The sequence below is a fragment of the Cnephaeus nilssonii genome (genome assembly GCF_951640355.1).
Source record: "Cnephaeus nilssonii genome assembly, chromosome: 17".
In the NCBI taxonomy this organism is placed as follows: domain Eukaryota; kingdom Metazoa; phylum Chordata; class Mammalia; order Chiroptera; family Vespertilionidae; genus Cnephaeus; species Cnephaeus nilssonii.
In genome coordinates, this window is record NC_137088.1 from 18,892,832 (window position 1) to 18,907,522 (window position 14,691).

Sequence of the window (14,691 nt, forward strand, 5' to 3'; positions counted from 1 at the left end):
TGAGCTGTATCCTATCTAAAACTTTTCTCCGAGTAAGAACATCCAAAGCTGAGTTCTATCTTCTGCAATTTGAAAATGTACTTCAAATCTTTTTCTATTGAACGTATAGGATCCATCACACATCGACTTTCCATCTATCCATTTAAATGGATATAAACACCTAATGTCCTGGCAGTCCACATAATGGTCATCATTTCAGTGCTGGCAGACCCTACAGGACCTCTCCATTGATGATCACTATGTGATGAGGCCTGGGAAGGCAGTGCTGTAGGGCCGACAGGCAGCCTGGCCTGGTTGTGGGGCCATGAGCAGAAATGTGGTCTCCGTCCTCAGACTGCTCTGGTGCCCAGGGCTCCTGGGGTGGGCCACACCCTCGTCTGAGCATTACGGTGCCACCGGTGTGGCAGTGCTCGCCAACTCCAGCAACAGAGAAGGGGGTTCTGAACCGTCCAGCCCCGGCTAGAAACCATCACAGCTGCTGGCAGCTGGACGTGCAGACCCAGTGGCGGGGTGATTTCGGTGCCGACAGTGTGCCCGCCCCGCTGAGCGTCAGGACACATGAATGGGGGATGTGGTGAGCTCACAGGGCTGGGCCGATGATGTCCTGGCGGACCTGATGTGAAAGCTTTTCAACGACAAAACTTATAAATGACTTGGTAAGATTACTTCTGTACTTAAACTTTTTTAAAAAGCACTAAAAATGAAGGTTCAAGCTGCCAAACTTTAAAAAAAATAAAACAAAATTTGGTGCCAACACAAGTCACTACAGACAAGTCAGACGTGACCCGTGGCACATGCGCTGCTGGAGGCCAGGTGAGAGCTGGATGATACCCGCACCAGCCCCTTTATTTTGTCCTGGCACGTCACTCTATCTCATCAGGCCTTTAAAAGCGGACAGAATTCAGGTTGTGACTACCCTGTTCATTAAAGCATGCGTGAACCGTATGCTGCCCCACGTAGCATAACCCAGGGGCGATTATGCCCTGCACAGGAAAACACTGGCTTTGCAGGACTTTCCTGACCTGGCAGACATCACCTTGGCCTTCTGCAGGTTCCCCATCTACGTCCTGTGGCGTGGACTCCACAAAGCCACCCTAGTCCCTCGCGTGTATGTTCCTGGATTGCGGTCCTCAAGCAAGAGCTTTGAGCTTCGCCTATAGAGCAGGTTCCCCAGAGGATTGGAAGCATATTCTGACACCAGTTACTAGGTCTTTTGTTTCACTTCAGAGCATGGCTGCCTCCGAGAGGCTGAATAAGAATGGGCTTATTATGAAACCCTGTTTCACTCCACTGATGATGGGGAATGTGTCAGATGTATCAGGCGGGTGCCAGCATCTCCAACGTAACCAACTATCTGGAAGAGCTTTAGGATTTTAGGAACCGTCTCTAGGAAGGCCAATTTACTTAGCGCCCCGAAACCCACACTCACTTGTTGGCCAACAGTAATGTTATAAAGTCAAAACATGGGAATCAAAGGTATTGATATTTTCTCTATGCATCTTCTCAATCTCGCCTGCAGTGCGATCGCACTGCAGTCCAGGGCTGCTCGGTGATGCCGGGAAGGTGAAAATTGCCCAAACTGCCCGGGTGCCAACCCAGCAAGACTGCCAGCGACGGACAGCTGTGAAACGCGACAGCGGTTTCCCCGGCTCTTGCCACTATTTTCTGAAGAGGGTAATGAAGATGCTCCATTGAACCATCAGATCTGAATTAGGTGTCTGTGTTGGTGTTTTAATTTAACAAATAGAGATTGTTTATTCTTTCTTGGACACACTGTAGGGATGCAAAGACATAACCCTTGCTCTCAAGGAACTTAAGAGTGTACCGAGGAAGAACAAACCCAATCCAACTGGGGCAGACGCTGCTGCTTTCAGTTCTTCACAAGAGGCTGGGGCGTTCCTCAGCCAGAATGCTTCCTCCAGAAAACTGTCACTACCGTAACCTTCAGGCTACCAGCCTTCCTAAATGCACAGTCCCCTCGTGTGACCTCAGTTCCACATTCTATCAGCTTCTCCACAGCTGTGTTTTTAAAACATCACATCTCCCCGTTTCACTCCTGTCCTCTCTACTTGCTGCTGCTTCTCAGCCTACAAAGCATGCTCTTCCCTTTACATTTAATCCTCTTGAATTATTTTTAAGGCAACCTAGTAGCTCTCCCCTACTTTGCTCCCTTTTTCTCCAGTCCTCTTTATTTTCCCATCCTTCCTTTGTAGACTCCCCTCCGAGCACAGTTCTCAATCCTCCTCTTCCCCGGCAGTAAGTCCAACTATCACCCCAACTTTCAAATCTAATGTGGGTGCCCACAGCCAGCTGCAGCCTCAGCGCCCTGCCGGCTCCCCTCAGGTTCAATGCATGTCAGCCTCATACGCGGAAGCAGCAGGATGCAGCTCGCTTCCAAATGGTTCTGCAAAATACAGGGATATGGGAGAGAAAAGCCAACATGGGGAAATTCTCACAGCTGATGATGACGGATGGCTGTTTTCCTGTTTTAGCCTTTCAACTCTTCTGTGGCTTTGAATGTTGTCAACTGAAAAAGTTGGGGAGGGGGCACGTAGGATCAGAATCAAAGACAGAAAGCAGGGTCCCTGTGTCTTTTGGGGAGTTTAATTTGTCTGATCAAACCTAAAAGTAGGCCTGAGAGTTCACGGACTGATTGCTAATAAACTTAAATATGTGGCAGCAATATGCTAAGCACTATACCTGTATATGCTCAACAAAGCACATAACTGAACCTGGGGAGGATGATCCAACCTGCCTCCCTCAAGCCGGTTCATCCTCCCACCTTATTCCTTCTGTTAACGATACCACCCATCTTCCCCAACACCTAAAGACCCTCTGTCCCCTTCCAAAGGCTCCACATCTAAATCAGTGGCCAGATGCTACTGCTTTCCTCGTGTCTCTCCTCTCCGCACCAATGGTGTCACCTGTCCCCACGGTCCTCTTGGCCTCCCACTGGACTATGGCAGCAATCTCCAAGCCTCCTGGTTCCCACCAAGCTGCACTCAACCCCTGCTTTGGCTCGAGCCAGATATTCAGCTCTAACTGGATTACGCTTAGTGGTTCCCCAGTGTCTATAAAATGACACTCAAAGCCTCAGCCAGACATCAAGGAACAAGTCTGGTCTCTTACTGTTTCTCCTCCCACTCTTCCTTGCTCCCCAGCCACAGGTTTCCTCACTACTGCCCACGAGTGCCCTCTGCTTTCCCCTGCTACATCTCTGCTTACACTTCCCTCCACTGCAGATGCCCCTCAGTCTTCCCCACCTACTTCTCACCTCCATGAGGCTTCCCAGGTCCCCAGGCTCAGCCAGGACCCTTCCCGCCAGGCCAAAGGAATCTCGCACTCCTCTGAACCTTTAACGTGCTACGTGCAGTACTTTCCAAATAACCTTCCATCGACAACTCTAACGCACTATGCAAAGTCAGTGAGTGCATTTCTTCCCACCTCACTAGATTATGAACTCCCGGAAGGGGGTGATTTTTCACGTAGAACAGGTACTCATGGCTTGTGACAGAAATTTAACATTAATATCCTTTATAAGTGTCTCCTCGTAAGCCATAAGCATTTCCCCTCAAAATACTGATGACATTTTAACATCTTTTTTTTTTAACCTTTTAAAAATTCTGGTACAATATATAACATAAAGTTTGCCACTTGAACCATTTTTAAGTGTAAAATTCAGTGCCATTCATTACATTCACAACGTTGTGCAACCACCACCACCATTTGTTTCCAAAATTTCCATCAAACAGAAACTCTGTACCTATTAAGAAATATCTCCCCATTCTCCCCTTCCCAGCTCCTGGAAGCCTCTCATCTTTCTGTTTCTAGGAACTTGATTACTTTAGATATTTCATGTAAGTAGAATCATACGGTATTTGTCCTTTTGTGTCTGGCTTATTTCAGTTAGTATAACATTTTCAAGGTTCATCTATGTTGTAGCATGTATAGGAACTTCATTACTTTATATGGCTGAATATTCCATTGTATGTATATTCTGCATTTTGTTTATCCATTCCACTCATCTGTTGGTAGATATTTGGGTTGTTTCTTCTTTGGGGCTGTTATGACTAATGCCACTATGAACACTGACAAGTATCTGAGTCCCTGTTTTCAATCCTTTGGGGCATACACCTAGGAATAGGATTGCTGGGTCATATGGTAATTCAGTTGAACTTTTTGAGGAATAAGAGCAGTACAGCTTTACAATCCAGAAACATGGTCATTTGGTGAACACGAGAGTGCCTACTCATTTAGTAAGCAATTCATTTCTGGATAGATTTCCTTCCTTCCTTCCTACCCACTCAGGCCCCAGGCAATGATCTAATTTCCAGCCACTTGACCCTGGTTTGGGTGCTATTTTGATTGTGCTGACACTCTAGTCTCCTGGTTCTCACTATTTTTCAACACTGTCTCTATGCACATAAAGGCAATCACACAGCAGTGGTAGCCTTCCAAATAAAAACTAGAACAAAATAAGCATGCAGACGATGAAGTCACCTCGATATCCTTAATACATTTAGTAGCATCAGATGAGTTCAAGTTATATAAAAGGACATTTTTCAGCAAGTGAGATGACCTAGAATTTTGTAAAGGATAACTTCTGCAGAACCCATTTTTTACAGTAAACAACCACTTAAAACATGCTAAACTTGGACGAGGCGTACGCCTTTACTGCTGCAAGGAATCTCTTTTCATTCCAAGGTGAGCAGCCTGGGACTTACAGGGTGAAGCAAAAGTAGGTTTACAGTTGTGAGTACGGGAAACAAAGTTGATTCTTGTATTATTATTAATTTATTATTGTATTATTTTCCATAGAAACAACTGTAAACCTGTGTTTGCCCCACCCTGCACTGCACTATTGCCACTAATTCCAGAAGGATTTGCAAAACCAGAGACGTACAACAATGTCAATTCACAGAAACTATCCAGAGAGATACACACCACTGCTAACCAGGAGCATCTCTGTGCAAGGGACAGGATCAGATGAGGTCACGAAGGCATCTTTCACTTTTTACTCCACAATTTGTTTCAACTTTTTAAAAATGTGCATTCTTACATTATTGTGTAATGCAGGGGTCCTCAAACTTTTTAAACAGGGGGCCAGTTCACTGTCCCTCAGACCGTTGGAGGGCCGGACTATAGTTTAAAAAAAACTATGAACAAATTCCTATGCACACTGCACATCCCTTATTTTGAAGTAAAAAAACAAAACGGCAAAAACACCCGCATGTGGCCGGCGGGCCGTAGTTTGAGGATGCCTGGTGTAATGGCTTAAAATTCTATTTAAAATATAAGCAACAAAAGGCAATGTTAGTAAAAAAAAAAAAAAAAAAAGTCATAATAAGAAAAACTTATTCTTCTCTACCATGCTTGAAATGGTTCATGATTTCTGAAAGGTGTTTTATCCTAAAGTCTGAATTTTTAGGTTTCAAGTCACTATATGAGTAAGTTGACTCATACTAAAAAGACATCCACTTAAGTAAAATCTGAAGTTTAAAGGGCCTGGGTAACATACATCATTTATTATGTGCAGACATACTGTCTACAGACATTTATGTCTACAGATTAGTTAGATAGCTATAACTAGTCAATTTAGCAAAGCTTGAGCCCTAAGCTATAAATAACAGCTGCAAAACTGACCCTAATGGCAGAGTTCGCCAGCTACCGAAAAGGCGTAATTTTACCATCAAGACATGGCACGCTTTAGGAAATCATCACAGTAGTTAATACTTTCCCCCCTAAAGGAATAGAGCCAGAACGCAGGAGGAGAAGCCTAACCCAATGCAGGTACATGAGCTGGGAGACTTAGCTGTATACACACATGTAACCAAACAGTTCAGAGATACGAAGAATTTGATATGGCAATATAAACCAATTTTAAAATATTCACTTAAAATCTACTTAACATGATATACAACACTGAGATTTAACTTTATGTGCTCAAAATTGTAACATATTTAGCAAGTGCATTTTGCACATTTGAAGCCACATATTTTTGCCAAGTGCTAAAATTAGTGAACACGAGGGGTGCATTTTCAAGAGAAGCATTTTTCACACTGATTCAACTGTTTGAGGCTACTTTGTAGCAACTACAATATTTTAATGAAGAAATGAGTTTAAATTTAAAACTGCACACTGATTACTGATTGAAAAAACGGCAGTTCTATAAAGGTTTAATACATAAAATACATTCATGGAAAGCCAGTTATTTAACGAGTTCAAAATACAATTTACAATTGACGAATTTACAATTTCATCCAAACCAAGCTCTCATGCTGAGTAACACTTTAAAAATTATAAAACAATAAACATGCATGCATTCAATGTATCATTTAATTCATACATTTTAAATGGAAGCTAACATCAAAAAGTATCCCCACACTAAATTATCCATTCCATCTCCAACAATAATGTACATTAAAATACTAAATATTTCAGCCCTCGCCGGTTTGGCTAAGTGGATAGAGCATCCGCCTGTGGACTAAAAGGTCCCAGGTTAGATTCCAGTCAAGGGCACATGCCCAGGTTTTGGGCTTGATCCCCAGTGTGGGGCGTGCAGGAGGCAGCCGATCAATGATTCTCTCTCATCACTGATATTTCTCTTTCTCTCCCTCTCCCTTCCTCTCTGAAATAAATAAAAATATATTTAAAAAAGAAAAAAATATTAAATGATTCAATCCCATAACGTACCAACAGAAAACATAAAACCAAACTCATTTAAATATGTTGAATATTGGGACTACTGGGTACCATTAAGGCAACATTACTAAGGCAACCAAAAGTAGACAGTGTGTAAAAAACAAACAAACAAAAAAGAAAAACAACAACTGAAAGTAGAGATTGTGATTCCTATTACTTCAACAGCCCTCCTGGAAAATGTCTTCAGAAAATACAGCAGTCTTTATTTTTAAAAGTCAACGTAATACACATCCTCTTGTAAAATAAAGATGCCTAATGTTTTCTTTGAAATTGAAGATTTTTTTCAATGTGTAAATATGTTGAAATTTGTTTCCCCACCACCAAACATCCAGTTTGGTGACTCACCTGACCACAGGTAACGTTTAAAGGTTTCACCTTGAAAAAGGTAATTAGGAGCTTTCCAAGGAAAGTTCTACATGTTCAGCAGCACAAATCTCTCACATGTAAACTCAGCTAAAATGGTGTGAAATTAAAGTGTATTTATCCTATTTCTAAAGAGTAACGAAGCCCATGAAAACCTTTACATTACTTACAATTTTTAAATTTGACTGCACCTATTTGCAGGAAAGCCATACACATTTTGATAAATGTTAGTTCTGAAACCATGCTTTAAAAACGTCATAATCTGATCAGCTACAGCTGCCTGAACTCACCAGAGACACGTGGAAGACAGGCTACCAAACAGGAGCAACAACTGGAGCACAGACCTCGCATGGGGAATACCCATGGATTCAACACAACCACTCAAGGGAAGCTACAGGCTTCCATCTGAACGACTCCAATAAAACAAAAAAGGGAGATATTACAGCCCTAAGCTTTACCCATTCCTCCACTTTCTCAACATCCTGAAAAGGCTCTCAATAGCCAGGAAAGAAATCCTCAAGAATGACTGCGTGGTTCCGTTACAAACTATATTAGAGAGCATTTCAAACCCGAGATGATTTTCCTTACAAAACAGGACAAAATTTTACCAAAGAACATCCCACACCTGACCAACATACGTAACCAAAAAGGCAACTGAGGTTTCCATTTACTCCATTAACCACAGTTTAGGAAGTTCAGTGTTAATAAGCAAAGTATTTCATTTAGCTTTCAACCTATTTCCACATGCTTGATTCAAATTCTATGTACGGCCAGACCAGCCTTTTCTTGTCAGTAACTTCTAACCTGTAAGTTCAGCACACTTCTAAAACTTCCAATCCCATTCCAATGCCAGTCATGAGAACGGAGAATGAAGTTAAATGTTATACTTCATTTTAAACAATTGGAGTTATCGAACCAAACAAGTAAGCTTCCTTAAATAAATGGCTCCTATTGTAAGTCTCCTCACTTCTCTGCCGATTTAGTAAATTCATCAAGTTTTCCACCTTGACTCAACAGTAAATAACAAAACGCGTCTTCTCAATAGAGATCAACAACCCTTTGAAAACTAGTATCAAACTGTTTTGAAACTGAACACACACACACTGTGTATAGGAGCCAATGTTTAATTTGACTCTATGCTCTCGCAGTAGAGAGCATGAATAACATTCAGACGGCAAAGCAATTTTCTAAGCCAACATCACCCTTAATGACACATGAAAGATCCAGGATTAGACAAACGTACACCTGCATATTCACTTTACAGTTTTGTTTTATGGAAAAGTGTCCACTCCACATAAATCTATTACTTCTCTTTAACGTAACACTGCGATTGTCAGAAGCTCATCAACACATTATACTCAGGTAAATACATTTCAGCCGATACTTGCTGTTAGCACCAAACAAGCGTGAACCAAAGAATAAAAGTTTATAATAATAATAATAACAACAAAGAAAAACCCAAGGAAAAAGTTGGAAGAATCTTTAAAAGAAACAAATTTGAAGGGAAGCTCACCTGCAGTTGGGTGGAGGGTCTAAAGTGATATCGGCCAGCTCCTTCTGAATCCTGGAGTCGGAGAGAGAGAAACACGGACACGGTTAGGCGGGGCAGCCTCCCACCTGCAGGCCGGGTCTGCGGGGAACCCTACCCTCCTGCCCCGTAAGCGGATCTTCGCGGAGGGAGGAGGAAACCCCACACCTAAAGCTCCAGGGCCCTCGTTTGGGGAAACACTGTGGCCCCGGCAGCGAGCTGGCAGGCCCGGTCTTCTCATCACCTCTGTCCGGGTTCGAGTCTGCCTCGCACACGGGGGCCGCCCTGAGTGTTGGCGTTCTCCATTTAGGAAATAACCTAACACTCCTCTGCGGACGGGCTTTCGGAACCGGGCTGGAAAGGGTCAGGACGCACTCACCCTTCCCCGGCACCCCCAGTCCCTGGACGGCAATGGGAGCCCCCCCCCCCGTCCCCCCCCCCCTCGGGGCCCGCCGGGTCACCCCGGGCACCTGGGACGTCCTCTTGGCACCCCCCTCCAGGCCGGCCTGTGTCCTCAGTGACGAAGCCAACATGGCCGCTCCCCGCGAGGCCCCTCGAGGCCCTCCGGGATCTGGGGTGACGCAGGCCTCTAGGGGGACCCCTCGGTGGCCGCCCCCGGCCGCCCGGGTGCCCTGCCCCCACCCCGCGCGCGCCCGACGGCGGGGGCCGCGCGGGCCAAGGTGCGGGCGGGGGTGGGGAGAGCAGCCGGGGCGCCGGTGACTCCCCCGCTCGCCTCCGCCGCGGGCACCCCCGCCCGGCCCTGCACGGAGGCCGGGCTCCCGGAGCACCCGCGGCCGCACAGGTGCACCCGGCCGGCCGCCCGCTCGGCCCCCCTTTCCGGCCCTTCTTCCCGGACATCCTCGAACTTCCCTGGGGTCTGCCCCCTTCCTCCTCCGCCCCACACTGAACGCAGCACCCGGGACTCCCCCCTTTTCTATCTGGGCACCAACCCCACGACTTCACAAAGGCCCAGCCCCCACGCCGAGGCCGACGCCACCGGGCCGCTGCCCCGGGGCCCTGGCCTTTGTCTTCTGCTCACCTAGGCGCTTAGAGCATCAGTTAGGGCGACCAAGTTTGAGGCCTCTAAGCCTCTGCCACCTTCCCACGGGCCTTCTGTTTTTTATAACTTTTTCTGCTCCTCTCATAGAAAGCCCTACAGGACTACGGTTTAACTTAAAAATCTCACAGGGCAACACCGTAAAAAAACACACACACACACACAAAACACCTAACACACACAGACACACACTCTCTAAAGGCAATCTGAATCATAATGGCCGCTTTTCTCTTCCCAAAGGTTTTCTGAGGGTAGGAAGGATGGGGAACAGGTTTTAGAAGGCACTGTTTTTTCCAGGTGTAAGTGAAGAGAATGTAAAGGTGGTGACTGGGAAAGTTCTTTAAACCTTCCTGTTGGAGAGCATTTCCTGCCCCCTACAAATCCGGTCAACCTTGGAAAGGGGTTTGCTTACAATCTCTACTGACATCTTTTTATCTGTGCCCCGCTAAATTCTACTGCTACCCGTAAGCGTTTGGGTTGAGATATTTGGATCCCTGCTGTTTGGCTCGTTATTGCATGTGAGACTAAAAGTCTGGAATCCTGGTTTCCCGATTCTTTACCTGCCTGCGTATTAGAATGACTGTATATGAAGACCTACACAGATAGGAAAAACTATCCACTCCCCTAGCACAACTGGTATAATATTACATATTGACTTCATTTCTCCTTGTCAACCCAACCTCTACTACAAAATAGTCACGAAAAACTAGTTGCTTAAATACCTAAAAAGTGTCATACCAGACAGCTTTAGCCACTTCATCTATCTCTACAACAAGCACCTGCACGTGTTCCACGGAGCAATTCTTGTCCAGACCACGCTCACTGGGGGCTTTCCTCCACCAGTGGCCCAGAAACCACTTCCCCAAATGCAGGTAAGTAACCTCCGTCACCCCACTCATTGACTAGCCCTGTGCTGGTTCTCACTCTATCTCCTAGTATACGAGCTCCTTCCATCCCATGGGCAACACCTGCTCCCAAATCAATCTATTTCAGAGTCGCTCCTATAGGGTCTAAGATCAATTTCCCTTATTCTTTTCCGGGACACACTGTCCCTCTCCATTTTTTTTTCCAAATATATTTTATTGATTTTTTTTACAGAGAGGAAGAGAGAGGGATAGAGAGTTAGAAACATCGATGAGAGAGAAACATCGATCAGCTGCCTCCTGCACACCCCCTACTGGGAATGTGCCCACAACCAAGGTACATGCCCTTGACCGGAATCGAACCTGGGACCTTTCAGTCCACAGGCCGACGCTCCGTCCACTGAGCCAAACTGGTTTCGGCCCCTCTCCATTTTTTACCTTTACTATTAACCTTAGCTCTACTTTAACACTATCAGCTAGTCTTTCAGCAAGATATCCAGAGAGCTAAAACCGACATTAACTTTATAGGTAATATTACTGTCTGTAGCTTCCCACCTTTTTTTTTTTTTTTTCCTATACCTACCATCTCTTTCCCAGGCATTTCCAAGTAAGTTTTTAACTCCCTTAGTATAAATCGACAAATTGTCTAGTGACAAATCTGTAATTTGCTGACACAAAGCAGGCTGTTTTATATCTGAAACCTGTGCCTTTACCCCCAAACATACACATGTACAGCAGGGACAGTCGGCAAACTATAAAAACACTTAACGACCTAAAGCCAATATCCTGTCTTAGTCAAGTCAGGCCAAAAGCTGTGGATCTAGGAGCCCGGACCCGGGGAGGGTGATGGAGGAAAGGCAGTTTAAGGAAGGCCCCATCCAAAGTGGGCAGGGTGGGTGCCAGGTTCTGGGAGAACCAGCATATGGGTTCACCCACGAGGGCCCGTTAGAGGCCTCCTGGGAAGTGGATATGCAACCAAGCCAATCCCCTGAAAATGAGAACACTCTGGCCAAGGCATCTTGCCACTCAATTCTAGACCTCTACAGTCTACACTATCTAAAATAAGCTCAAGTCACGCCTTCACCTGCCCATGGTTTGGTTACCAAAGCACTTTACCAACATTTCAGATTTCAAGTCAGGGAAGATGACGGAACAAACTTTCACGATCCAGGTTCACTCCTCAGTGGAGAGATCTAAAGCCTCGTGCTCCGTTTTATTTTACATTCTCTCAAGAAAGATATCCCTATCTAACCCACCATTCGGGTTCTTTACGATCTTCCTGGTTTGCCACTTTAGAGTTTAATGACTGTCCACCTGAGAGCAGTAAGGATTTATGAAATGTATGGGGGTTCCCAGGAATCTGCTACAGATTCTTTTAAGGTCGCGGGGATCAGAGGGTATTACTGAAGGATGGTGGATGTAAAAGAGTAGCTTCTGTCTTCCAGAGACAGAAGAGGAAAAGAATAAAGAAAAAAGAGCCACCCCTTGAATTCAACTTCGAAAAACACACACACAAACTCAAGGTTTTACAGCACAGAAGAGCATGGAAAAATTTAAGTCTCCCCGAAATTTGGTAAACTGAATCTCTTAAACAGAAGAGACTCCCCCCAAATAATCTAGAATTACCCTTTTACATCATGTATCGATGGATTCATTCATTGGCCTCAACTCTCCAAATCAGAAAAATCTCTTTAAGTTCCACACGAAAACTTGTGTCTCCACCTATTAAATTTTTTTTTTTAAGCCCACTACCATGAGTTTTTTATTCCTGATGCGATGTCTGGGAGAAAGCTCTATTCAAAAAAAGATCTGATGTGCAACAGGTGAGGAGGATGTAAGATGGGGAACAGAATTCATTTTGATGGAGTGGTCTGGGCAGGTATTAGTAATTAAGTGCGATGACAGCCCTGGGGGAGGGGGAGAGGTCACAGATTGGTGATTAATAGCACAAGTAATTTGAAATCAAATGGAAGGGTCAGCAGTAGAAGTAATGAGGATTCTTACACACTTCAGGAAGCAATGGGAGAGGCAAGTCACAACAGCTGCAGGTGGACAATGATTAGAAGGGGAAAAAAAAAAAAACCAACAGAAGCAGCGATAGGGAAAAAATAGTGAGGGCTTCCAAGGCGCCCCCCCCCCCTTTTTTCCCCATTTTTAAGAACACATAAATCGTGAGGAGCATTGAAGTCCACCCTCCTCGGGAGGGAGACCCGATAAACGCGGCGAGAGGCGGTTGGGGAGAGGGGAAGCCTGCGGACAAGAAGGACGCTACCTCTTGGCGCTGGTGGAGAGGAGTTTGGAGTTTTTGCTCATGCTGACTTTACTCTCCTTCTTCTTGGGGGTGTTCGTTTCCTTCTCGGTTGGCTGGTTGGAGGACGAAGAGGAGGAAGAGCTGGTGCTGGCCCTCGAATCGTCATCCGACATAGCGAACCCCCCACCCCACCCCGCAAACAGCCCCTGCAGCGGGAGGGAGACAAAACAGAAAAACACACCCCCCTGCAGCCCGGGTCGGCCAGCACGGACGCGGGTGCCGTCGGGGGGGGGGGTAGGGGGGGGACCTGGGCCAGGGGTGCGCCCGGCCGCCCCCCCACGGCCCTCCACTCGCCTCTCCGAGTCTCGGGGCCCATGAAGGCTTCTGCAAATCACACGCGCCTCGTTTGTTTATTTTGGGCCCCAAGTGGGGGACACGGTAGGAAAAGGGTCGGGAGCGAAGCGTGCGGCCTCTCCCTCGCCCCCAACTCACCCCCTCGCCGGGCTCCCCTCGGGGCTGGGAGGGGAGCAGCCCAGCGGGCGGAGGAGCGGGGCGGGGGCGCGGGTGCCGGGAGGAGAGGGGTGGGGGGGGGGGGCGCGGAGGGAAGGTCCCGGCGGGCGCCGGCTTCGAGCGGCTTCTCCCGGGGGTCGCGGGGGATGGGGGGCCGGGAGCGGAGTTTGGCCGGGTCGGGAAGAGGAGGGGCGGAGAGGAGTAAGAGAGGAAGCCGAAACAGGGGGACGGAGGCGCGGAGCGGGGCCCCGTGGGGGAAGGGAGAGGCCCGCGGGGCGGCGGGGGTGGGGGGGGGGGGGGCAGGGGCGACCGGGCTCAAGGTCCCCGGGCCGCGCCCCGACGCCCCTCCCGCCGGCCTGGCCCTCGCCTCCCGCCCGGGCAGCGCGGCCGCGGCGGGGGTTCCGAGCACACGCCCGGTCGCCACCCCGGGTGGGGGTGGGGGTGGGGGATCAGCCTCCTCGGCGGAGGAATAACAATGAGCCCGTCCGCCCCAAAGGGGGTTCATTCCCGTGGCCCCCCCGCTCCGGGGGGAAACGGGGCTCCCCCAACTCCCCCTCCCCCGCTCCCGGCCCCCGGGGCGGCCAGTGGGGGGCTCCCGGGGCAGCGCTGACAGTTCCAGCCACGATGCCCCCCCCCCCCCGCTTTGCCCCCGACGCGGGCGGCCCCCGCACCCCACGCGGCCCGGGGTCCCTGCCCATCCCCCGCGGGCTGGCCCCGGACCCCTGGGGCTCCCCGGCCCCGCTCCGCCCCCCCCCCGCCCCCCTCCCCCGTCAGCCCCGTGCCCGGCGGCCCGGGCGGCGCGGGTCGGGGGAGGTGGCGAGGGGTGTCCCCGAGGCCCCGCGCCGCGGCCGGGGGGCGGCGGGCAGCGGGGGGATCCCCGTACCTCTCTTTGTGTCTGGCTGCTCCGTGCCGCCGCGGCGGCTGTGCTGCGGCTGCGGCTGGGCCTGGCCACTCGTGTCTCTCTCGCTGGGAGAGAAGCGGAAGTGCAGCAACAGCAACTATTAAACAGGCAATGGCTTCCCCCAGCCACACACGCTCCGCACACACTCCTCCTCCTCCTCCTCCCGCTCCTCCCGCTCCGCGCCCTCGTCCCCTCCCCCACCCGCCCGATCCCACCCACCCGCGCTCCCCGCCCCGGCACCTCTCCGGGCGGGGGGGTGCGCGAGGGGACCCCGGGGGCTCCAGGAAGCCCTGCCCCCTCCGCACTCTCACCCCCCCCACCCAGCGCCCTTCGGGACGCCGGGGACGAGGGCGAAGGGTGTGAATCTTCTCCTCCCCAGTGGTTTGGGGACCTGGGTCTCGGGCTGGAGAGGGGAAGCCCTTCCGAGGGGCGGGGTGGGGGGCGGTGGGAGTGATTGGAACTGTGGGCGATGGGGGGGGGGGGGTGGTCACCAGAGGAAGTTCTTTCCAATAAAGG

General features: G+C 48.9%; 1 protein-coding gene across 1 annotated transcript in view; it reads right to left on the reverse strand.

Moving 5' to 3' along the window:
* Positions 1-14,305, reverse strand: part of UBE2E1 (ubiquitin conjugating enzyme E2 E1) — a 59,087-nt gene extending 44,782 nt beyond the window's left edge. The window contains exons 1-3 of the mRNA XM_079795641.1: positions 14,158-14,305; positions 12,786-12,970; positions 8,579-8,629 (exon numbers count right to left, since the gene is read on the reverse strand). Coding sequence (XP_079651767.1) covers positions 8,579-8,629; positions 12,786-12,937 — 203 coding nt within the window. The 5' untranslated portion in view covers positions 12,938-12,970; positions 14,158-14,305. The remainder of the gene's footprint in view (positions 1-8,578; positions 8,630-12,785; positions 12,971-14,157) is intronic.
* Between the last annotated feature and the right edge of the window lie 386 nt (positions 14,306-14,691).